The 25,276-nt window shown below is 42.7% G+C and overlaps 2 protein-coding genes and 1 pseudogene across 3 annotated transcripts in view; 1 reads left to right on the top strand and 2 right to left on the bottom strand.

Annotated features, from left to right (window-relative positions):
* The window catches only part of ALG11 (ALG11 alpha-1,2-mannosyltransferase), a 29,624-nt gene extending 11,305 nt beyond the window's left edge, over positions 1-18,319 (bottom strand). The window contains exons 1-2 of the mRNA XM_079778650.1: positions 18,246-18,319; positions 2,842-3,072 (exon numbers count right to left, since the gene is read on the bottom strand). Coding sequence (XP_079634776.1) covers positions 2,842-3,072; positions 18,246-18,289 — 275 coding nt within the window. The 5' untranslated portion in view covers positions 18,290-18,319. The remainder of the gene's footprint in view (positions 1-2,841; positions 3,073-18,245) is intronic.
* LOC307104441 (small ribosomal subunit protein eS25-like) lies at positions 5,031-5,465 on the bottom strand (annotated as a pseudogene). Its single transcript has one exon. The product of its transcript is annotated as a small ribosomal subunit protein eS25-like (transcript).
* Positions 18,320-18,597: 278 nt separating the features above from the next.
* Positions 18,598-25,276, top strand: part of ATP7B (ATPase copper transporting beta) — a 96,629-nt gene continuing 89,950 nt past the window's right edge. Inside the window, exons 1-2 of the mRNA XM_079779068.1 lie at positions 18,598-18,893; positions 19,208-19,313. Coding sequence (XP_079635194.1) covers positions 19,260-19,313 — 54 coding nt within the window. The 5' untranslated portion in view covers positions 18,598-18,893; positions 19,208-19,259. The remainder of the gene's footprint in view (positions 18,894-19,207; positions 19,314-25,276) is intronic.

Raw genomic sequence — 25,276 nt, 5'->3', positions numbered from 1 at the left:
CCACCAGGGCAGGCCGGCTGGCCCCCACCCATGCACTATCCTATAAAATAAAAGGGTAATATGCAAATTGACCCTATTGGTGGGACGACCAGAACGACTGCTCGACCAGTCACTATGAGGCGCACTGACCACCTTTGGATCCCTTTCCTTGGCCGGCAGGCTCCAACTGCCTAATGGCGAACGGGAAACCAGGGGTGGGTGGCAGAGGGGGGTGGGGCCAGCTGTGGGCAGCTGGGGAAGATGGCCCTGATTGCAGGCCAGGCCTAGGGACCGTACCCGGGCACGATTTCATGCGCTGGGCCTCTAGTATATATAGATATATATAGCAGGGGTGGGGAATGTCTGGCCTAAGGGATGTATAAGGCCTCAAAATCATTTAGTTTGGCCCTACCAAGGCATAAGGGGTGAGTTAAATATAGCAGGCTAATTTTTTAAGTTGATAATTTTGTATGGCCTGTGAATACGTTATAAATATCCAAATGGTCCGTGGCAAAAAAAAGGTTCTCCACTCATTCTAAAGGGTGATCACCTCAAGAGAGCATACAATCTTGTTAACTACCCTGTATCTCCTTTTCTCCCACCTTCATATAATCTTTCTTAAGGTCCCCCCTTAATTCCAAATGCATAAAAGAAGCTGCAAACTGTCATTTCTTGGAAACATTTGAAATCTTGCTCCCAGCATATGTTATCAGTTTGGATGAAATAAACTCATAAAAATTCTCTAAAGGTTTAGACATTTCTAACATCGACAATCCTCACATGGTTCTTCATAGCACTTAGAATAAAATCTAAACTCCTTACCCTGTTCACTCAAGCCCTGTAATCTGGGTCCTGTATAACATCATATTATGTCCCTCTGTACACTTGTCTTCTACTTTCTCCCTTGCCTACCAGGGTTCAGCCAAACGGACAATCCTTTCTTTGAACAAGCCAAGCTCCTTCAGTCTTAGGGGACTTGCAGAAGTTGTTCCCTTTGTTTTGAATTCTCTTTTCTCATCTTCACTGTCTTTTCATAAGGCAGGCAGTATAGCAAGTGGTTTAGAGCAGGGGCTCTAGTAACTCAGTTTCCTTGTCTGTCAAATGAGGATAAGAGTAACAACCTCACAAGGTTGTTAGGAGGATTGAGTGAGCTAACAAATAAAATACTATTTAAACAATGCCTGGCACATAGTAAAAGCTCAGTAAATGTTAGTACTTTTGTCATTCAAAAGTATCTCCTTAAAGAATTTCCCTAATTGCTCAATCTAAAGCATCAAGTCACACTCATATTATCCTATTTTAATTTCTTATATAGTACTTCTTACCATTTGATATTTTTCTTCTTTGCTTATTATCTTATCTTCTCTCAACCAAAATCTAAGGTCTGCAAGAGGGACTTGATCTATTTTGTTCACCATTTACTCTCAACTTCTTTTTACAGTGCTTGAAACAGAGTAGGTCCCCAATAAATATTGCTAGATCAAATGAAAAGTATACTGTACCTTATGCTGAGTCAGGAAAGACTTGTAGAAATTAACTGAAGATAAAAAGATTATTTCAGAAAAAAGGGAACATTATATGAAAAGATAAGGAATCTAGAGAAAGCATGATTGATGTTCAGTATGCTGGAACAAAGTATATGTGAAAGAGCAGAGAGGAATGAGAAACAAAATCTGGCCAGAGTAAGATGAAAAAGTATCTTCTGTGTCATACTAATTATTTGGATTTTTTTTTTCTTGTAGGTGAGTTAGGAGTGATAGGGGTTGCTGGGGAGTATGTGTACAGATATAAAACTTTGCCACTGCCTTCCAGAATTAGATAATATCACTAGAGAGAAAAAGGTAATACACAGAGTTATGGGAAGAAAAGAATAGTATAGATTAAGGTAGAGAGGGCTGCAAGGAGGTGAGAATTAAGCAAGGATTGAAGAAAATTCTTTGGATTTAGGCACTTATTGAAGATGGAAGAGGAAATACAGGGGTGGTGGCTGGAAGCCAGGATGGGTCAAGAATATAGAAATGTAGAGCTAAGGGAATTACCTGTGAAGGCTTTGGAACAAAATGAAGGGCATGTACCAAGAAGCAGAATAACCATAGAAGGATAATAGTTTTCCACATATAATAAAACAACAATGAAACCTGCACTTTACTATGCTTTCTCCTTTTTAAAAGGGAATCATCAATACTTTGGTGGGTGAACACCTGAAAGCTAACAAGAGAGGAGAAAGAATAAACTATGTACATCTCTAAAGCAGACACCATCACAAATCTTTGTAACAGAGTTGACCTTTGAACAACAGAAGTTTGAACTGTAGGGGTCCACTTAAAAGCAGATTTGTTTTGCAATAAATATATACTAGTACATGACTATAAATGTAAATACATACATACATACTTTGGGAGTGAGGTGGGGAGGAAAAAAGCCTAGAACATTAAATGACGTATAACATCATATTCTTTCTAACATGATAACTTACTTAAGACTAGCCAACTGCTAATGATAGCAGAGTTAGAAGCAAATAGATGCTTCATAAAGATTATTTTGGGTATACCACCATTGACTAAAAATGCTCCACATTACTTTCTGTTTATTATTTAATCTCTTCTCCACATACTCTCCCAAGATGACTAGTTTTAAATTATGCCATAAAAGGGCAGATACTTTCCGTTTTTTATCATAGCAACTAAATTCAATAGGATCTTATGAGGCAGATTGGCATATGAGAGAACTATTTCTTTGTTGAAAAATAGTTTTAAAATGAATTCCTGGCTATGAATAGGTATTAGATAAAGATGAATTCTTGGTAATGATTTTTAAAAAAAAGCTAATATAGCAAATTAGCTAAGAAAGATGCATACCTACTTTTTCTGCAGGGCCCTTAATGCACACCATAAAACTCTTTCTCCTCCTCCGCCAGCATTGCAGTACGGATGAAAAAATGCAATCACCATTTGATCCTTCCCTTTTTTGCCAGTTGATGCTGAGTTTTTCTTTCTTTGTAGCAGCACTCTGATTATCCAAAGGATAAATATTAAACACAAACATAAAGTTCCACATGCAATTAGACCAGGGAACAATAATGAATAAAAAAACCTGAAACAAAAGGAAAAAGGTGAAAATTGATATAATAATGCCCATTAAACAAAAATATGACTACAAAGTAAAGTCTACTTTCATACATCTACTTTATATATTAGTAGCAGAGAGAAACTTTTATAGCTTGTGAGTGTGCTAACAAAATACTCAATGATTAAAATTCTATTACTACAAAATATCGTTATAAAAGTCCCTTTTAATTCCAGTCTCCACAGTAATGTTAGCAAGCCTATATAATAAAGAGCAATATGCAAATTAACCATCACTCTGCTACACCCACCAGCCAATCAGGAGTGAGTATGCAAATTAACCCAATCAAGATGGCTGCGGCCACAGAGAGAGCAGGAGGGAGGCTTGGGTTTCCCCGGCGATGGAGGAAGCCAAGCTTTCCGCTCACCCTGGCCGGCCCTGGCCTCCGCTTAAGGCTACAAAGTTTCAATTACAGAAGATAAATAAATCCCAACAAAAATGGCAGCAGTCACGGAGCTGGAGAGAGCAGGAGGCTAGGGTTGCCCCCAGCGATGGAGGAAACCAAGCTTCTGGAGCCCTAGCCTGCTTTGGCCTCCGCTTAAGGCTACAAAGTTTCAATTATAGAAGATAAATGAATCCCAACAGAAGTGGCTGCCACCACGGAGTGAGCAGTAGGCTTGGCTCCACTCCAGGCTACAAAATTTCAATTGTAGAAGATAAATATATCCCAAATACCAGGGCCTCCGCCTGGGTCGCCGGGGGTGGGGGGTGGGCGTGGCCGGCCTGCATACCACCACAGGCCCCTCACCCAGGCTGTCCCACGCCCCAAGGGAAACCCCACCCTGATCTGGGACACCCTTCAGGGCAAACCAGCGGGTCCCCACCCGTGCACCAGGCCTCTATCCTATCTAATAAAAGAGTAATATGCAAATTGACCATCACTCCAACACACAAGATAGCTTCCCCCATGTGGTCAAAGATCCTGCCCCCATGTGGACACAAGATGGCCACCACAAGATGGCCAGCAGGGGAGGGTAGTTGGGAGGGACCAGGTCTGCAAGGGAGGGCAGTTGGGGGCGATCAAGCCTGCAGGGGAGGGCAGTTAGGGGTGACAAGGCTGGCAGAGGAGGGAAGCTGGGGGCAAGCAGGCTGTCAGGGGAGCAGTTAGACATCCATCAGGCTGGCAGGGGAGTGGTTAGGGGGTGATCAGGCTGGCAGGCAGAAGTGGTTAGGGGCAATCAGGAAGGCAGGCAGGCAGGCAAGCAGTTGGGAGCCAGCAGCCTGGATTGTGAGTGGGATCCCAGATTGGAGAGGGTGCAGGCTGGGCTGAGGGACACCACCCCCCCGTGCACGAATTTCGTGCACTAGGCCTCTAGTTTAATATATTTCTTTTTAATTAGTAGTAAAAATCAATATTGAGCCATTTTTCTCCTAACTCAATATATGTGTTAAAGCAGTGGTTGCCAACCGATGGTCCACGGACCACTGGTGGTCCGTGAAGTCCAAAAGGTTGGCGACCTCTGGTTTAAGGAGCCCTTTGGAGCAGTGGTCACCAACGGGTGTTCCCTGGAGCACTGGTGGTCCCTGAAGTCCAAAAGGTTGGCGACCGCTGTGTTAAAGGATTAAAACAGATTTAATTATTATCTCAACAAAACATTAGTAATAGCATCGGACCCTCGAAATGACAACATGTAACCCCCCCAAATGTGTCTTCTCTCTCTTTTTTTAAGTAAAGTTTTATTTTTATTTATTTATTTTTTAAAATATATTCTATTGATTTTTTTACAGAGAGGAAGGGAGAGGGATAGAGAGTTAGAAACATTGATGAGAGAGAAACATTGATCAGCTACCTCCTGCACACCTCCTACTGGGGATGTGCCCGCAACCAAGGTACATGCCCTTGACTGGAATCGAACCTGGGACCCTTCAAACCGCAGGCTGACGCTCTATCGACTGAGCCAAACCAGTTAGGGCTAAAGTTTTATTTATTTTTTTAATGTATAGCTGGTGGGAAAAAAAAAAGTATAGCTGGTGGGACCTGTTTGTGCATCTTCTTCAACAGGTGGGGCATCTCCACCTTTGGTGTTTCTAGTGTAAATTACTTTAGCTCTGTGCTTTGAAACTAGTTTAACAAGTCCTTTACTAAGGAGCTCCTGAAGGGCTGCCCTGGCCAAGGAACTGTGGATCTTCAGTCTCTCAGAGATAATAGCAGGGATTATAAGCTTATAGTTGGGAATTTCCTTATAGAGTTTGACATAATATGCTTTGTCAAATAAGACTAGGTTATTGAGCTTGTCCAGAACTTTGTCCTTGGACCACTTCTTCTTTTTGGTCTTCCCCAGGACTTGTTCACTGGGTCTTTGTCTTTTTTGGGCCCACATTCCAGCATCTTTCTTCTTCTTCTTGTTCTTGGGTGGCATTGTGAGACTTGGAGAGCAGGGACTCTGCTGCTGCCTTGATGAGATGTCGAACTGAGAACTTCCTCTCTCTCTCTCTCTCTCTCTTTCTCTCTCTCTCTCAGACTAGTTTATTGATTTGTAAAGAGAGAGGAAGAGAGGCTGGGGTGGGGGAGAGAGATAAACATCAATGTGAGAGAGAAACATTGATCATGCACCTCCTACAATCTTCCTACCATGGATTGAGCCACAACCCGGGCATATGCCATGATCAGGAATCAAACCAGCTACCGTTCAGCACACAGGGTGAATGCTCAACCAACTGAGCCATACCAGCCAGGGCAAAATATGTCTTCTGGAATGATGAGTATTCCATTAGTTAAAAGTTTGGTGAAAGTGACGTCAGAGGAATGGTGTGTGAGAGAGCCCCTTGGCTGCTCACCCTGAAATATCAACAAGGAAACCAACTATAATTCAACAAAGAAATCCCTGCTCAACACAGACGCAGACCTGAAAGGCCTGCGCCTTGAAACATCTAAAGGTGGGCAACTGGGAAGACGAGAATGGAAGAAAGCACAGACACAGCCCTTCAGCCAGGAGCTCGAGACTCAGCCTGGAAAGGGAAGGAAACTGGTAGTAGTAAGCTTTTCCTTTGGTTGGGAGCAACAAAGAGCTACATGGGGGGTGAGGGGGGGGGGTCGGACAACCCAACAGGGCTAACTGCAAAGGTGTAAACAGTGTCTGAGTCAGCAGATGCCTGACAGAACATGGGGTTCCACCCAGCAGCTCTTCACTGTTAGGATGACAGTGGTGTTTCAGACAAAGAAATGGAACCATAGAGCCCTGATGCACTTTCACCTCAAAACTCGCCTCCCATTGCTCTTGGAGTTGGGTCCAGGAGCATACAGTATTATCTGTAGACCAAGAGCTATTGGAGTAGAACCACTGTTTCCCTCTGCGACTGGACCCTAGGAGGGGTGCTTAGGGCAGGACCCCATGGAGGTCAGGGGTCTCCATTACGGTGAGGGTAAAATAAATCCCACTCCCAAGTAGCATGGCTATAGTGTCTTATGGAAGCCATGGTGGTCAAGACTGGGAGATCATAGAGATAAAAAAGTTTGTAATTCAGTGCTATCTACTGGAAAATAATATACTGACAGAGATAAATGCATAGGCAAAGGAGAACAGCAAATACCATGAATAACCATAGTAATGAGGATGACCAGAAAGGCCATGAAAAATCCCCAGAAAGCAAGTTGGAACATTTGGAAATGTGTGATATAAATGACAGAGATCTCAAGATTGCAGTTCTGAAAATACTCAATGAGATCTGAGAAAAAACGAATTGGCAATTCAATGCACTCAGAAAACAAGTCAATGGACAAAATGAGTACTTTGCCAAGGAGACTGAAACTTTAAATAAGGACCAATCAGAAATCCTGGAAATGAAGCATGCAATAAAGGAGATTAAGAGTAAACTGCTAAAAACCAAGATGGCAGCGTAGGTAAACACCTGTACTTACTGCCTCCCACAACCACATCAAAATTACAACTAAAATTATAGAACAACCATCATTCAGAACCATCTGAAAGCTGGCTGAATGGAAGTCCTACAACTAGAGAAGTGAAGAAAAGAAGCACACTGAGACTGGTAGGAGGGGCAGAAGCATGGAACAGGTTGGTCCAACACCCACGTGTGCTATTTTTTTAATCGGGAGGGAGATAGTCTCTGTGGAAGTTGCCTGTGAGGAGCAAGGGGTACCAGGCCCACATCAAATCCCCAGCCCAGGGTTCTAGAACTGGGAAGGGAAGTCCCTGCAACTAGGGACAATAAAAAACAGAGTGACATGGGGAGTGCTGGAGATACAGGTGTTCTTTTTAAAGGGCCAATGCAAAAGTTTAACTCAGATTTATCCCTCTGAGCTCCAGCACCAGGAGGCTTGGGGGACCCAGACATATACTGGGAGGAACTGGATTGTCTGGTATCAGGGCAGAAACGTGGGGAAGGCTTCCAGACGAGGGTGCCCTTGGAGTCATTATTCTTGTGCTGGGAACTCCCCTGTCGCAGGGCTGACTGGCAGCCATATCTGAGTATCCATCAGCCTGGTTCACACTGTTTGCTCTGACCCTGATGATTTCCTGAGATCCTGCCCCATCCAATTTGCAACCTCACCCAAGTTGTTTACAGTAGCTTTTCCATATGAATGGCCTGTCCTGGATCAGGCTTCACACTTGGCTAAAATCTCTCAAAAGAGTTGCAGCTGGTGTCAGAGTGCCTCAAACCTATCAATAAAAGGCCCAAGACCCGGCACTAGCACCAGCCTGCTTTGCTTCATACCTGGACCTTGCCTGGGCGCCACCAAGCCCAATACAAATAACAGCCATATACAGATCTCTCTGTAGCTCCTGCCAGGTGGCCCCAGCAGTGGCTGATTTTGCACCTCCCTGGAGGCCCTAGAGCCAGTGCACCTGGTGGACAGCTTCAGACCATACCAGATTACAATTCTATCCATTTACAAGTGACATACTCAAGAGGCAGACTCAGTGAGCACCAAAGCCCGCTGAAGCAAGTCCTACTCCATAGGGGTGTCTCCTGCACAGCAGCTCTCCCACTGTAGTCACAGCTGGTCCTCACAGCCAATTGGCCTAGAGATCAACTCCTCCCAGCGATGGCAACAGCAATCAAGGCTTAACTACAAGACTATGCCCCCGCCACCCAGGAGTGCATCCAGAGTGCCCAGCATAGGTGACTGGGAAGGCTGAGCCCCTGGGCCCTACAGGACACCTACTAAACAAGACCAATTCCAGAAAACATAGCAGCTCTAGCTAGTACATAGAAACAAACACAGGGAAGCAGCCAAAATGGGGATACAGAAAAACAAGTCACAAATGAATAAAATGGAAGCAAGCAAACTACTGGATACAGAGTTAAAAACAATGGTTATAAGGTTGATCAAGGATCTTTACAAGAGCTTCAAGGCACTTAGTGAGACTTCCAAGGATCTTAGTGAGAATGTGAAAGACATGAAAAAGGACCAGTCAGAAATTAAGCATAAACTAACTGAAATAAAAAAATAATTTACAGGAATTCAACAGTAGAGTAGAGGATTCTGAGAATAAATCAACTATTTGGAATATGAGGAAGCAAAAAACACCCAATCTGATGAGCAAAATAAAAAAGAATCCAAAAATCTTAAGATAATGTAAGGAGTCTCTGGGACTACTTGAAGCGTACCAACATCGCATTATGGGTGTACTAGAAGAAGAGACAGAGCAAGATATTGAAAACCTAGTTGAAGAAATAATGGCAGAAAACCTCCCATCTGGTGAATGAAATAGACTTAAAGTCCAGGAAGCGCAGAGAGTCCTAAACAAGAGGAACCCAAAGAGGCCCACATCAAGACACATCAGAATTAAAATGCCAAGGGTCAAAGACAGAGAGAGAATTTTAAAAGCAGCAAGAGAAAAGCAGTTAGCTATTTAAAAGGGATCACCCATACAACTGTCAGCTGATTTCTCAAGAGAAACTTTGCAGCCCAGAAGTAAGTGTCAGGAAATATTCAAAGTGATGAATAACAAGCACCTACATCCAAGATTACTCATTTAGAATTGAGGGTAAGATAAAGAGTTTCACAGACAAGAAAAAGCTAAAGGAGTTCATCACTACCAAGCCAATATTACATGAAATGTTGAAGGATACTTTTTTTTTTACTTTTTATTTATTTGTTTTTTTGTTAATCCTCACCCTAGGATATTTTTCCATTGATTTTTAGGGAGAGTGGAAGAGAGAGGGAAAGACAGAGAGAAACATCAATGTGAGAGAAACACATATCAACTGGTTGCCTCATGCACAAGCCCTGATGAGGGCCTGGGCCAGGGAGGAGCCTGCAACCAAGGTAAGTGCCCTTGACTGGAATAGAACCCGGGACCCTTCAGTCTGCAGGCCGATGCTCTATCCACTGAGCCAAACCAGCTATGGCTTCTTCTTCTCCTTTTTTTAAAAAAAATATATTTTAATTGATTTCAGAGAAGAAGGGTGAGAGATAGAGACATAGAAACATCAATGACGAGAGAGAATCATTGATTGCCTGCCTCCTGCATGCCCACAGTGGGGATTGAGCCCACAACCAGGCATGTGCCCTGACCGGAAATTGAACTGTGACATCCTGATCAATGCTTATCCACTGAGCCATGCTGGTCAGGCTTGAACAGTACTCTTTAAGAAGAGGAAGAAGAAGACGAAGAAAAATACAAACAATAAAATGGCAATAAATACATTTCTATCAATAACTGAATCTAAAATAAAAATAAACGAATAAGAAATCTAATGAACAAAATAAAATGGTGAATAAAATAGAATCGGAGGCATGGAAACATGGAACAAACTGATGAATCTCTGAGGGAAGTAGGCAGGGCAGGTGGGAAGAGATTAACCAAAGATCTTATTTATGGACACAGACAGTAGGGTGGTCAAGGCCTGGGGCATTGGAGGGGGCGGGACATCTGTAATACACCCAACAATAAAGATTTAAGGTAATAAAAAATAATAAAAAAAGAGTAAACGACTGAGCACAGAAAATAGATCCAACCAGATGGAGGAAAGAATTTGTGATATCAAAGATAGAAATCTAAAAATAGCAGAGAGGGAAGAAGTGAGAGACCTGAGTATAAAAAAAAATGAAAGAGTTCTACAAGAACTGACTCCATCAGAACAAGCAATATTTTAATTATAGGCATTGTGGAGGAGAAAGAGAGGGAGCAGGGAACGGAGATTCTATTCCAACAAATAGTGGATGAGAACTTTCCAAACCTATGGAAAGAACTAGATCCTTAAATCCAAGAAGCAAACAGAACACCTAGTTACCTCAATCCAAAGAGGCTATCTCCAAGGAACTGGGTCTAAGACTGTCAAAAATTAACGATAAGGAAAAAATTCTCGAAGCAGCCAGGGAAAAGAAGGAAATGATCTATAAAGGAAAACCCATCAGAATTTCATTTGGCTTCTCAGCAGAAACTCTACAAGACAGAAGAGAGTGAAACCAAATATTCAAACGTCTGAAAGTGCAAAATTACCAGCCAAAATAATATATCCACCAAAATTATCCTTTAAATGGAAAGAAGAAATGGGACTTCCCCGACATACAGAACTTGAGATATTTTATCACCATAAAACCTCCATTGCAGTAAATACTCAAGGGAGTTATTCTACCTGAAACAAAGGACATAAGTCACAACACTATGAGTAAATTATCAAAAAATGTACAGCATAAACAGGGATAATTTGTGACAACAAAAACATAAAAGAGGAGGGGGTAAAAGTCTAAACTGGCAAAGGAGGATGAAGATCAGATGCACTCAAAAGAAAAAAAACTATGGTATATATGCAACTTTATTTTTTTTTTAAATCTAATGGTAACCACACACAAAAATCCCCAAGCCAGAACACATAGCTTAAGAAAAGAGGAAAGAAGCATGGAATGCCGCCTAACAAACCAGCAGACAGAAACACAAAGGACTAGAACCAAAGTAGGCACAGAGCTACCAGAAAACAAAAGATAAAATGGTTATAGGAAATCCTCACTCATCAATAATCACCCTAAAGGTAAATGGTCTGAATCCACCCATAAAGATGCATAGAGTAGCAGAGTGAATAAAAAAACGAAACCTAAACATATGCTGCCTAAAAGAGACACATCTAAGCTGCAAAGACAAAGGTAGATTCAAAATAAAAGAGTGGAAAATGATTCTCCAAGCAAATAACATCCACAGGAAAGCAGGTATAGCCACAATTATGTCTGTCAAAATAGATTTTAAGGTAACAGATAACAAGAGACAAAGATGGACACTTTATAATGATACATCAAGAAAACATAACACTTCTTAATATATATGTGCACCCAACCAGGGAGCACTGAAATATGTAAAACAACTACTCACAGAACTAAAGGGAGAAACAGATCAAAGCACAATCATAGTTGGAGACCTTAATACTCCACTGAGAGCTCTAGACAGATGAAGCAAACAGAAAATCAATAAAGAAATATCAGTTTTGCCCGGCTGGTGTGGCTCAGTAGTTGAGTGTCAAACTATGAACCAGGAGGTCATGGTTCGATTCCCGGTCAGGGCACAGGCCCGGGTTGTGGCTCAATCCTCAGTGTGGGGTGTGCAGGAGGCAGCCAATCAATGATTCTCCCTCATCACTGATGTTTCTATCTCTCCCTCTCCCTTCCTCTCTGAAATCAATAAACATATATTAAAAAAAAAAGAAATACAGGACTTAAATGAAACTAGACATAACTGACATTTACAGAACCTTTCATCCCAGAACATCAGATTATACATTCTTCTTCACTGCACAGGGAACATTCTCAAGAACAGATCATATGTTAGGTCCCAGAAAGTAGCATCAACAAATTCAAGAAGATTGAAATTATACCTAGCATATTCTCTGACCATGATACCTTGAAATTAGAAATCAACAGCTAAAAGGAAGTCAAGAAACCCACAAACACATGGAGATTAAACAACATACTACTAAAAAATTACTGGGTCAAAGGAGAAATAAAAGATGAGATCAAAAGATATACAGAGACAAATGAGAAGGACAATACAATACATCAAAATGTCTGGGATGCAGCCAAAGCAGTAATAAGAGGGAAGTTTATATCATTACAGGCCTATCTCAAGAAACAAGAGAAACCCTAAGTAAACAATCTAACATTACATCTTAAAAAACTAGAAAAAAAACAAAAAAAAAACAAAAGCAACGCAAAGTCAGCAGAAGAAAGGAAATAATAAAAATTAGAGAATTGAATGAAATAGAGAACAAAAAGGCTGTACAAAAAAATTAAGAAAACAAAGAGCTGGTTCTTTGAAAAGATTAATAAAATTGACAAACCCCTAGCTAGACTCACTAAGGGAAAAAATCATATAAATAAAATCAGAGATGAGAGAGAATTCACCACAGACATTACAGATATACAAAGAATCATACTAGAATATTACGAAAGATTTTTTGCCACCAAATTCAATAACCTAGAAGATATGAATAAATTCCTATAAATATATAACCTTCCTAGACTAAATCATGAAGAATTGGAAAATCTAAATAGACTAATCAACAGTGAGGTAATTGAAACAAACATCAAAAACCTCCCCCAAAACAAAAGTCCAGGATCAGATGGCTTCACCAGTGAATTCTACCAAATATTCAAAGAAGATTAAAAAAACATAACCTTCTCAAACTCTTCCAAAAAATTGAAGAGGCAATACTTCCTAAAACATTCTATGAGTCCAATATAACCCTGATACCAAAACCTGGCAAAGATAACACAAAAAAATAAAATTACAGACCAATATCTCTGATGAATACAGATACAAAAATCCTAAACAAAATACTAGTAAATAGAATACAACAGTACATCAAAAAAATAATACATCACGATCAAGTGGGGTTCATTCCAGGGGTACAAGGATGGTTCAACATACACAAATCAATCAATGTAATACACCACATTAACAAAAGAAAGAATAAAAATCTTTTTTTAAAAAAAAATATATTTTATTGATTTTTTACAGAGAGGAAGAGAGAGGGATAGAGAGTTAGAAACATCGATGATGAGAGAGAAACATCGATCAGCTGCCTCTTGCACACCCCCTACTGGGGATGTGCCCGCAACCAAGGTACATGCCCTTGACCGGAATCGAACCTGGGACCCTTGAGTCTGCAGGCCGATGCTCTATCCACTGAGCCAAACCGGTTTTGGCAAGAATAAAAATCTTATCATTTTATCAATAGATGCAGAAAAAGCATTTAAGATACAATATCCATTTATTATGAAAACACTCAATAAAATAGGAATAGAAGGAAAGTAATAATAAAGGCCATCTTTGATAAACCCTCAGCTAATATCATACTCAATGGTGAAAAACTGGAAGCTTTTCCTCTAAGATCAGGAATAAGACAAGGATGTCCACTCTCACCATTCTTATTCCAAGGCAGAGCAATAAGGCAAGAGAAATAAGTAAAAGGTACCCAAATAGAAAAGGAAGAAGTCAAACTGTTACCTTTTGTGGATGACATGATTCTTTAGAAAACCCTAAAACTCCACCAAAAACTATTAGAAATAATAAACAAACACAGTCAAGTTGCAGGATACAATATTTATATGCAAAAATCCATTGCCTTCCTGTATACTAACTTCAGAAAAAGAAATGAAAAAAATTCCTTTTGCAATTGCTACCAAAGAACAAAATACTTAGAAATAAACGTAACAAAGAACATGAAAGACCTATATATTGAAAATTACAAAGCATTATTAAAAGAGACTGAAAAAGACACAACAAAATGGAAAATATCTCTCTCATGTTCATGGATTGGGAAAATCAACACTGTAATGGCCATATTACCCAAAGCAATATACAGATTTAATGCAATCCCTATCAAAATCCCAATGGCATTTTTTAAAGAAATAGAATGAGAAATCATCAGATTTGTATGGAACTACAAAAGATCCCAAATAACTAAGGCAATCCTGAGAAAAAAGAATGAAGCTGGAGGTATCACGCTACCTGACTTCAAATTATACTTCAGAGCTACGATAATCAAAACAATATGGTACTGGCAGAGAAACAGACACGCAGATCAATGGAACAGAATGGAGAACCCAGCTATAAAACCACATTTATATGGACAGATAATTTTTGACAAAGGAGCCAAAAACACAGTGCAGTAAAGGTACAGTCTCTTAAAAAATGGTGCTGGGAAAACTGGAAAGTCATATGCAAATGAATGAAACTGGATTACAGTTTGTCCCTATGTATAAAAAGTAATTCACAATGGATCAAAGACCTAAATATATGACCTGAAACAATAGCTACACAAAAGAAAACATAGGTACTAAACTTATGGACCTGGGTAGTAGAAAAAAAATCTTATGAACTTGACCCCACAGGTAAGGAAAGTAAAGGCAAAAATAAATGAGTGGGACTATGTCAAATTAAAAAGCTTCTGCACAGCAAAAGAAACTGACAACAAAACTAGAGGCAGCCAACCAGATGGGAGATGGTATTTGCAAACAGTAGCTCCAACAAAGGTTTAATTTCCAAAATATATAAAGAACTCATAACACTCAACACCAAACAAACCACCCAATCAAAAGTGGGCAGAGGACTTGAAAATACACCTCTCCTAAGAAGACATATAAATAGCCAGTAGATATATAAAAAGATGTTCAACCACACTGGCAATTAGGAAAATGCAAATCAAAAACTACAATGAGATATCACCTCATAGCTGTTAGAGCGGCCATTATCAACAAGACAAGCAATAAGAAGTATTGGAGAGGTTGTGGAAAAAAGGGAACCCTCATTCTCCACTGGTGGGAATGTAGACTGGTACAACCACTATGGAAAGCAGTCTGGCGATTCCTCAAAAATTAAGAATAGAGCTACCATTCGACCCAGCAATTCCTTTCCTGGGTATGTACCTGAAAAACTCTAAAACATGTATTTGCAAAGATATATGCACCTCTATGCTCACTGCAGCATTATTCACAGTGGCTAATTCATGGAAACAACCCAAGTGTCCTGCCAAAAGAAAGGATGAAATAGCACCATTTGTAGCATGGATGGACCTTGAGAACATTATGCTAAGTCAGTGGTCGGCAAACTGTGGCTCTCGAGCCACATGTGGCTCTTTGGCCCCTTGAGTTTTTAGCAAAGGCCAGCTTAGGAGTACCCTAATTAAGTTAATAACAATGTACCTACCTATATAATTTGGCTCTCAAAAAAATTTGGCTCTCAAAAGAAAGTTCAATCGTTGTACTGTTGATATTTGGCTCTGTTGACTAATGAGTTTGCCGACCACTGTGCTAAGTGAAGTCAAGTCAGAAAAAACTAAGAACCATATGATTTCACTCATATGTGGGATATAAAACTGAAACTCGTGAACACAAACAGCAGTGTGGTGATTGCCAGAGAGAAGAGGAGGGAAAGAAGGGGGTCCTCATATATGGTCACAGGAGAATATTTGACTTTGGGTGGTGGGTACACAGTGCAATATACAGATCTTGTAACAGAGAAACTCACACCTGAAACCTGTATGTTCATGTTGACCAATGTCACCCCAATAAATTTAATTTTAAAAAAAGTTTGGTGAGATAGTCATTTTTATTCTCTCACTTTACATCAAGTAGAACAATTTCTGGGGTAAGAGGAACAGAATTTTAATTTCTCCATTTGATCTGCTTACATGACCCTAAAATCACCGCCTTCCCTTATTTGCTTCTGAATGAGTTGCCAAAAAAGCCACTAATGTTCTACCATGTGCACTTTAGTTTACTCACTCCCACACAAACGGCTAAAAGGTTCTCTATTATTGCCACATCAACTCAAGCTCTGAAAACACAAGGACCCAGGCTTGCTCACCAACATATCCCATAATACCTGGTACAGAGAAGGCATACAATAAATATATATGAATGCAAAATTTGATTACCTCCTCGATGTCTCTTAAATTATGGTGAAATAATTTCTCGTTATATTTTTCTCTTATGCTTGGTACCTAACAGTATATGTAATACCATGCCTACCCTTTATGATGGATTTGAGGGCCTTATAGGTCACAAAAACAATAAAATACTAAAACTTAAATTAACACAATTTTTTTGGAAAATAAATATCTTATTGATATTCAGTTTTTATTTTATTTATTGTTAAAAATTTTATTTGCTGATTTTAGTGAAAGGAGAGAAAAATATCAATTTGTTGTTCCACTTATTTATGCATTCGTTGATTCTATTTTTTTTTTGGTAAATCCTCACCCAAGGATATTTTCCCATTGATTTTTAGAGAGAGTGGAAGGGAGGGGGAGACAGAGAGAGAAACATCATGGATTGGTTGCCTCCTGCACACACCTCAGGGATCAAGCCTGCAATCAAGGTCGGAATCAAACCTAGGACCTTTCAGTCTGCAGGCCGATGCTCTATCCACTGAGCAAACCAGCTAGGGCTATTTGTTGATTCTTGTATGTGCCCTGACCCAGGATTGGACTGGCAAACTTGGCATATGAGGAGGATAGTCAGGGCCTATAATATTTTTATTTTAAATAACCCTGTATTTTCCAAACCAAAAAAAAAGAAACTTAGTAAGGGTGTCACTGTTTTAGTTTTGCAAATCTCATTGATGTCTGGCTTGACAGAAGACAGTGGCTTCTTGTACCTGCTTCTGCATTCAACCTGTAGTGACATGTTGTTTTATTTGAAGTATATGAAGTAAATGCAAACTCACTCAGATACATACTAGGAAAAGGGAGCATATTTTAATAGCCTTTTCAGGTAGTTTAGGATATTTTTCTGTGATACTATACCAAAAAAAAAGTTAATTCATTCAGCAAACATTTATTTAGCCATTACTATGTGCAAAGCACTGAACTAGGGGTATTTCAAATGACAGGGAAGAATATGCAAAGCAGTGAATTAGGGGTATTTCAAGTGACAGGGAAGAATACGAAGGGTCCAAAATAGACTTTTCCATTCAAAATGTTTTTAAAAAAATCATTACAGAATTTGAAATAGTGGGACAAAAATGAACAATGAATACCTGAATTTTGGAGCGAATACATAAATACTGCTAAACAGGATGCTATCTTGTTAATTATAAATTTTCAACCTGAACTAAAAGGGTGGGGGGTGGGACAAAACACAGAGTTTATTCTTGAATTATTATTTTATTATTTTTCCATATGAACAACTGTAGACCTACTTTTGCCACACCCTGTATGGAGGTGTTAAAAGAACTGGTTGGGTAAAATAGAGTAGGTCTTCCCGTTTTATTAGTGTAAGGCAAGACAAGTAAAATACAGTACTGTATCAACAACAAATGTGGTGGGGGGAAAGTCTAGATTTTTCACCCAAATGTTTCTAGTCTTTATTTTGGATGGTAGCATTCTTGGCGGATTTTCATTTTTGCTCATCTATTTCCTAAATTTTCTATAAGAAACGGCTTATTATGTAATAAAGGTAAATGCAATAATATTTTATATAACCATTCTTACGTTAATCAGAAATAAAAATCAACGGACGACCAAGAAGCAAGGGATTCGCCCTGGCCGGTGGCTCGGCGGATAGAGCGTCGGCCCAGTTCGGAAGGGTCCCGGGTTGGACTCCCGTCCCGGGCACAGGCCTGGGTCGCAGGCCCCACACCGGCGGGGAGCGCGCCCGAGGCAGACGGTCCACGATTCCCTCTCACTGTGGATGTCTCTCTCTCTTCTCCTCTCCATTCCTCTCTGAAGTCGATACAAATATATTTTAAAGTAAAGGAGCAAGAGATTGAACATAACCTTTGTATTTAAATGACACACTAACAACGACAGTTTGGGTGCGTGAAAGAGGAGGACTGAGGCGTGAGAAATAAGATCCAGTTTCTTCTTTACCCAAAAGACAGACAGGACAGATGGGAAAATGATTCGCGGCTCCATAATAAAGGAAAATGAGGAACAAATATGAATAATGTGACAGATTAACTGGAGTGCAAACGAGAGACATAAAGAGCTGAAACAGGGAGGGTAACGACCCCTCAGTAAGCAGGGCGGCCGGCGATAAACTGAAATACTCAGCACGGATATTTTTTAACCCAGGCGGCTTCCGTCTGTCGAGAAGACCCCAAAGCGACAGAGCCGCTCACTGGACTTAAGAAAACACCGTACATTCGTGACAAAGAAAGCCCTTCCCTGCAAACCTCAGCTGCCTGGGCGGACAACACTACCGCGACCCAGAAACTTGTGAGCCCGCACAGACGCCTCACCTCAGCAGCTCGCACAACCACCAGCCGCTTTCGCTGGCCGCCATCTTCAGTCGGCCCCGGCACTCAGGAAGCGCTTCGCTACTTTTCTTCCCTATTGGCTACTGAGGTGTTCCTCCGCCTCCGCGGGGCTGGATGTGCGTTTCAATTGGTTGATGGTAGTGGCTTCCCACGGCCTTGCAGCCAATAGCATCTCCTGGGGCGTGGCCAAGTTTTCAGCGTGTGGAACACGGGTCCCGCGCTCCTGGGCGGAGCTGTAGGGGGAGGTGGGCTGGGAGGGCGTGGTCTGTGATGGACAGTCGGTTCTCCCGCCCAGGGCCCCCTCCCTCCCTCCCTCCCTCCCTCCCCGGGGGCCCGGGCTCGGGCGCTCCGGCCCCCGTCCCGGAGCCTGTCACCCGTTGGAGATCGACGGGACGCTCTGGCGCGTCTCGGATCGATTTTCTGGGTGCGGAGTTCACTCCCGAGTCCGGCTCAGACGCGGGGCTGGAGAGCGGACCTCACGCGGGCGCCTGCAGCACCTCCCCTCCGCCGCCTCGGTGGGCGATCCCTGGGGTCTCCGTCTCCGCCCGGGTCTGCGCGGCTCGCCCGCATTCCCTGCCTCCCCTGCACGTGTTGGAGCTGAAGACTGAGCCTAAGCGCCCCAGCCCTGAGGTAGCGGAGACCCGGGAGACCCCTAGAGGGGCTCGACCGAGGACCCTGAGGCGTCGGCAGGCCGGCCTCCGGGTTGGAGGGTGCGGGTCCGAGACCCACCTTCCCCTCTCGCTTTCATGCCCGCGCCCCCAAGGGCCGGGGGTGCGGTGACGCGCAACTTTGAAATAGTCGGTGGGGTGAGGGCAGCGGATCCCCGCGTCCGAAGTGCTGGGTCCGGTTCCCAGAGCCCGCCTCTTGTTAGAGCCGAACCGCAGAGATGCCACCCACACCCGGCCCCCTGGGTTTTAACACCGCGCTTCTTTTTCGCTAACTAGGTGATCTTTGGGCTCCGGACCGGATCGCAGAAGACACAGGTTTCTCCGGGAGATGATGCCTGAACTGGAGAGACAGATGACAGCTAAAGAAGGGGCCAGCAGGAAGGTAAGTTTGCCGCCCCCTGCGCTGTGTGGGTGCGCTTCCCCCGTGGCCGCTCCACGTCCACCTGCTCCCCTGCGCTCCTTCCTCTGCTCCTGAGAAGGCGGTGCGCGAGAGCCCCACCCCCGGAGGAGTCTTGGTTTGTAAGGAGAGCACTCCTTAGAAAGGGCAGGCCATTGCATTAACGGGTTTTTAGGAACAATTTAAAACCCAGCACTTTTCTGTTCGCCTTATGCTGGAGAGGTAAAGTGAGCGTCGAGTTGCTGCTTAAGAGCCCTAATTACTCAAGACGATTAAGTTAATATAATATTATATTAACTTAATGTTATTCACAATATATTTTTTGAGAAGTTATTCGGAGTTGGTGCATATATATATATACCTTTGTGGTCTATCGAGGTCCTGCAACATTTTTAAGAACTATTTTTAATTATTTTAATTATACAAGTAATGCATTAACACAGCCTCTTAAAATGGAGACAGTACAGAAATATTTAGCATGGAAAGCAGATCAATTTTCTAATTCTTTTGTATTCATGTACATATGTTTTCATTCATTCATCAAATATTTATTGAAAACTACCAAGTTTCAGGCAGTGTTGAAGAGCTGAAAATACGGTGGTTAAATACATATTAATGTATATATGTATGTCCAGAGAAATATTTACGTTTTATATGTGTGGTTTTAAAATTTTTGTTTGTTTTACATAAATGAGATCACATAGTGTGTATTCTCCAAGCCCCCTCCGCCCCCCCCCCCCAATATAACAATATATTTTGGAGATGGTTTCACATTAGTACATAAGTGTCTGTTGTATTCAGTTTAACCTCTACATAGTATAGCTGCCTTATAGTGTGTTATTGTTTCCCTCTGAGTGGACATTCTGGCTTCTTTTTTTCTTTTCCCCTCACAAGTCAGGCTGTCTGACACAAGTCTTTCTTTAGGATAGAAATAAGCCTGGTTTGCTGGTCTATCCTGAAATTAATTAAACATTATTGTATGTCCTATTGTGAAATTTGTCTTGGTTTTGGTGGTAGAAATGAAAGAATGGATTGATGGATGGGTGGGTAGTCTGGTCAATAGAAGATTCTTAGTATGATGACTTGGTATTAAATGGAGGTGTGAGGAGAACACATGTGGGGGAGGGGTGGCTTGTACAGAGTAGGACAGCCTTCCAACCTCCTTCGTGCCCCCACCTCTGTACCCATCAGAAAAATCTTTATCCTTCCAGATCAAGCTTAAGACCTGTCTCTTCCTTGAAACTTTCTGTAACTGCCTCTGCCCATGTTGACCTCACCCTCTTCTGGATTCCTTTGATAATAGTATTAGCCAATATAACTGAGCTTAATGTGTGCTAGGCACTGTTAAACACGTTCTTTTCCTCTATGTACACTCTTTCTCATTTAACCTTCACAAAACCTTTTGATGTAGGTAATATTTTCATGTTGTCACCATTTAGTCAACCAATTTTTTTTTAGTATCTATTATGTGCCAGGAATTTTAGGCACTGGGGATCCAGCTAGGACCAAGACCCTGCCCTCAGGAATTTATATCTTAGTAGGAGATACAGAAAAGAAAAAGAATAAGCAAATATAATAGCCCCACCTTATCCACAGTTTTACTTTCCACAGTTTCAGTTACCTGTGGTCCAAAAACATTAAATGGAAAAATTCCAGAAATAATTCATAAGTTTTAAATTGTAAGCCATTCTGAGTAGTGTGGTGAAATCATAAATCATCCTGCTCCCTCTACTGGGATGTGAATCATCTCTTTACCCAGCCTCTCCATGCTGTATTTGCTACTCATTTGTCAGTAGCTATCTTGGTTATTGGCACTTGTGTTCAAGTAACCCTTATCCTATATAATAAAAGCCTAGGTGGCGTCATGCGTGACATCATTACAAGATGGCCACCATATGATGGCCGTCACAAGATGGCCAGTAGGGGAGGGCAGTTGTGGGCGATCAGACCTGCAGGGGAGGGCAGTTGGGGGTGAACAGGCCAGCAGGGGAGGGCAGTTGTGGGTGATCAGGCTGGCAGGGGAGGGCAGTTGGGGGCAATCAGGCCTGCAGGGGAGGGCAGCTGAGAGCAACCAGGCCTGCATGGGAGGGCAGCTGGGGGCGACCAGGCCTGCAGGGGAGAGCAGTTGGAGGTGACCAGGCCTGCAAGGAAGGGAAGCTGAGGGCAACCAGGCCTGCAGGGGTGGGCAGTTGGGGGTAATTGGGCCAGCAGGGGAGGGCAGTGGGGGGGATCAGTCCATCAGGGGGGGGAGGGGCAGTGCGCAGTTGGGGTCGATTAGGCCGGCAGGGGAGCAGTTAGGCGTCAATTAGGCTGGCTGGGGAGCGGTTAGGGGGCAATCAGGCTGGCAGGCAGAAGTGGTTAGGGGAAATCAGGCAGGCAGGCTGGCGAGCTGTTAGGAGCCAGCAGTCCTGGATTGTGAGAGGGATGTCTGACTGCTGGTGGGATCGGGCCTAAACAGGCAGTTGGACATCCCCCAAGGGGTCCCAGATTGGAGAGGGTGCAGGCTGGGCTGAGGGACAACCCCCCTCCCCCAAACAAAATTTGTGCACCGGGCTGCTAGTTTTACTTAATAATGAACTCAAAGCATAAAAGTAGTGATGCTGGAAATTCTGATATGCAAAAGAGGAGCTGTAAAGTGCTTCGTTTTTAAGTGAAGAGTTGAATACAGTACAATAAGGTATTTTGTATTCTTTTTTTAAATGAATTTTTAAAATGTATTTTTATTGATTTTTAGAGAGAGAAGAAGGGAGAGGAATAGAGAGATAAAAACATTGATGACAGGGAAACATCATCGATTGGCTGCCTTCTACTGGGGATTGAACTCTCAACCTGGGCATGTGCCTGACCAGGAGTTGAACTGTGACCTCTTGGTTCATGAATCACTGCTCAACCACTGAACCACACCAGCTGGGCCTATACGGTATTTTGAGAGAGAGTGAGACCATTCACATAACTTTTATTTTAACTTATACTAGAGGCCCAGTGCATGAAATTCGTGCACGGGTAGGGTCCCTAGGCCTGGCCGGCTATCAGGGCCGATCTGTGGGGCAATCAGGGGGTGGGGAGAGCCCTGCTGGCACCTGCCTTGGCTGGCCTTGGGTCTGCGGACTAGGGGCAGCTGCTGCATTGAGTGTCTGCCCCCTGGTGGTCAGTGCACATCATAGCGACCAGTTGTTCAGTCGATTTGCATATTAGGCTTTTATTATATAAGACTAGAAGCCTGGTGCATGAAATTCATCACAGTTCAACTCCTGGGGTTAAACCAGTGTTCAGACATCCCTCTCACAATCCGGGACTGCTGGCTCCCAACCGCTCACTTGCCTGCCTTCCTGATTGCCCCTAACAGCTTCTGCCTGCCAGCCTGATCACCCCCTAACCACTCCCCTGTCAGCCTGATTGATGCCTAACTGCTCTCCTGCCAGCCTGATTGCCCCCAACTGCCCTCCCCTGCAGGCCCAGTCACCCCCAAATGCCCTCCCCTGCCGGCCTGGTTGCCCCCAACTGCCCTCCCCTGCTGGCCTGGTTGCCCCCAACTGCCCTCCCCTGCCGGCCCAGTCGCCCCCAACTACCCTCCCCTGCAGGCCCAGTCGCCCCCAACTGCCCTCCCCTGCAGGCCTGGTCCTCTCCTGGCGGCCTGGTCCCCCACAACTGTCCTCCCTCCCCTGCCGGCCCGGTAACCCCCAACTGCCCTCCCCTGCCGGCCCGGTCACCCCCAACTGCCCTCCCCTGCCTGCCATCTTGTGGCAGCCATCTTGTGACCACATGGGTGTGGCCACCTTGTGTGAGGTTGTGGTGGTCAATTTGCATATTACCTCTTTATTATATAGGATTGTTATAATTGTTTTACTTTATTATTATTGTTGTTAATCTCTTACTGTGCCTAATTTAAAAATTAAACTTTATCATATATATAGGAAAAACATAACAGATAGGGTTCAGTACTATCTGAGGTTTCAGGCATCCACTGATGATCTTGGAATGCATCCTCAGTGGATAAGAGGAGACTGCTATACTGTTATTACTGTACTGATAAGCACTATGAAGTAAATAAATCAGGTTAGGGGCATTAGGAATGACATGGGATGGGGCGATACTATTTAAGTAGATGCTAAGGGAATTCTTCTCTGAGGAGGTGACATTTGAATAGAAACCTGTGTGACTGAGACTTGGGGGAAGTGTTCTAGGAACCAGAGGTGTCAAGATCCTAAGTCAGGAGTGACCTGACTGATGAACAGGAAGAAATCCAGAATAGCTGGAAGCAGAGGGAAGGAAGCAGCAGTAGTAGAATATGAGTTAGAGTTAATCATATTTACTGATGGGGAAGCTGAGGCAGAGAGAAAGTAAGTAACTTGCCCAGGGTCCTACAGCTAGTAAGAGGCAGATCTGGGATTGAGTCCTTGCTAGGCCTGTCTGACTTTCTCAAATATGTATTTTCTTCCAAACTTACTTGATACTTGATACTTTTCTGAATACATATAGCTTTTCTTTGCAACTCTGTGTTTCTTAAGAGTGGAGACCAGCATCACTTAAAAAATATGCTCTATAGTGTGTAATAGATGCACCATAATTGTTCTCGAATGAATTATTTATAGTATGATTCCTCCCTCACTTTTTCCTCTTCATAGGCCTCTTCAGCAGTGATCCTGGGTCATTCAGCCTTCATTCCACAGACATTATAGAGCACCTTCTGTTTGCCTGGTGCTGGGCCCCGCAGGGGGATGGCAAAAATGAATGGAGGTCAGCCCCATGCTCTTGGAGCTGGCAGTTATAGCTGCTAGAGAGAGGTGTGTCTACACTGTACAGTACCCACAGGCAAGAATGATTGGTTAGTGTTCCCTGGGAGGAAGGGATGCAAAAAGAGCTTCAAAAGAAGATTGTGCCTGCGTGAGGTCTTAAAGGAAGAACAGGCATTGGCTAGGCACAAGTAGAATGGAGGCACAGGCAGAGACCAGCATGTGCAAAAGCCCAGAGGATGGGAATGGTAACGTGCATGGGGCAGGGGGTGGGGGGATGGGCAGGGGGGCTGGGGGGTGGGGGGGGTGAGGGGAGATAATGAAGGGCTTGACAAGGCTGGAAAAGTGATTGTAGAAGGCCCTGTTTTTTAGGCCAGGAGTTTGGATTTTATCCCAGAGTTTGAGCATAGGAAAACAGTCTGAAGTACTCCTCCAAAGAAGAGTATGGGGCTGCTTGAGACTTACTATAGTCCTTTGACAGTGACTAACCTTGTTCAGACCAAAGGTGGAGAGGGCCCTAAAAAAGAACTGGGGGGTCGGCTCTTTTGTGCCTGGTTCCCCGTGAAGTTGTCTTCTCAATAGAGAGTTGACTTTCTAGCCTCCTCAGTGTCCAGAGTGTCAGAGGCCAGTGGTAGTGCTAACAGCAACACAGCTTAGTTGGTACATAAGTAACTGGGTGATAGGCTATGGGGGTGAGAACTAGATTTTAAATGCTTGTTTACCTGACATACATTTTCTTCTCCTTTGCAAGGATGGAGATAGCCCAGTGATATATTCCTCTTTACTGATACCATAGCATAGGTATCAAGGAAGTGTCAAATGTGGGCAATATTATTTTCGTCTATAGGATTGGAATTATTGCCAAGTGAAATTCTGGTATGTCTGGGGACTTATTTTTCTTAAACTAAGTTAAAGGAGAAAATATGAACAGATCAAAGGTTGATGAGATAAAACAGAGGGGAAAGCAGGGAGTGATGCAACTAACATAGCAAATAAGACTAAAAAACAGCAGCAATTGTGAAATCTGTGCTTTTAGAATGTAGCAGTTTTTGAAGCCTCAGTCCCTCCAAAAATGAAAAATTACTCTGCATTGGGCATTAGATACATTTAAAGTTGTTTTTGTAAAAATTACTATTATAAAAGCAAATGTAACGCCATAACCGAAATTTGAAAATAAAGACCAAAGGGGGGAATTTACTGTTATTCCTACCTCTT

This window comes from Cnephaeus nilssonii (assembly GCF_951640355.1).
Source record: "Cnephaeus nilssonii genome assembly, chromosome: 8".
Lineage (NCBI taxonomy): Eukaryota > Metazoa > Chordata > Mammalia > Chiroptera > Vespertilionidae > Cnephaeus > Cnephaeus nilssonii.
Note: the sequence above shows the minus strand (reverse complement) of the source record. Positions and strands in the feature narration are given on the sequence as shown.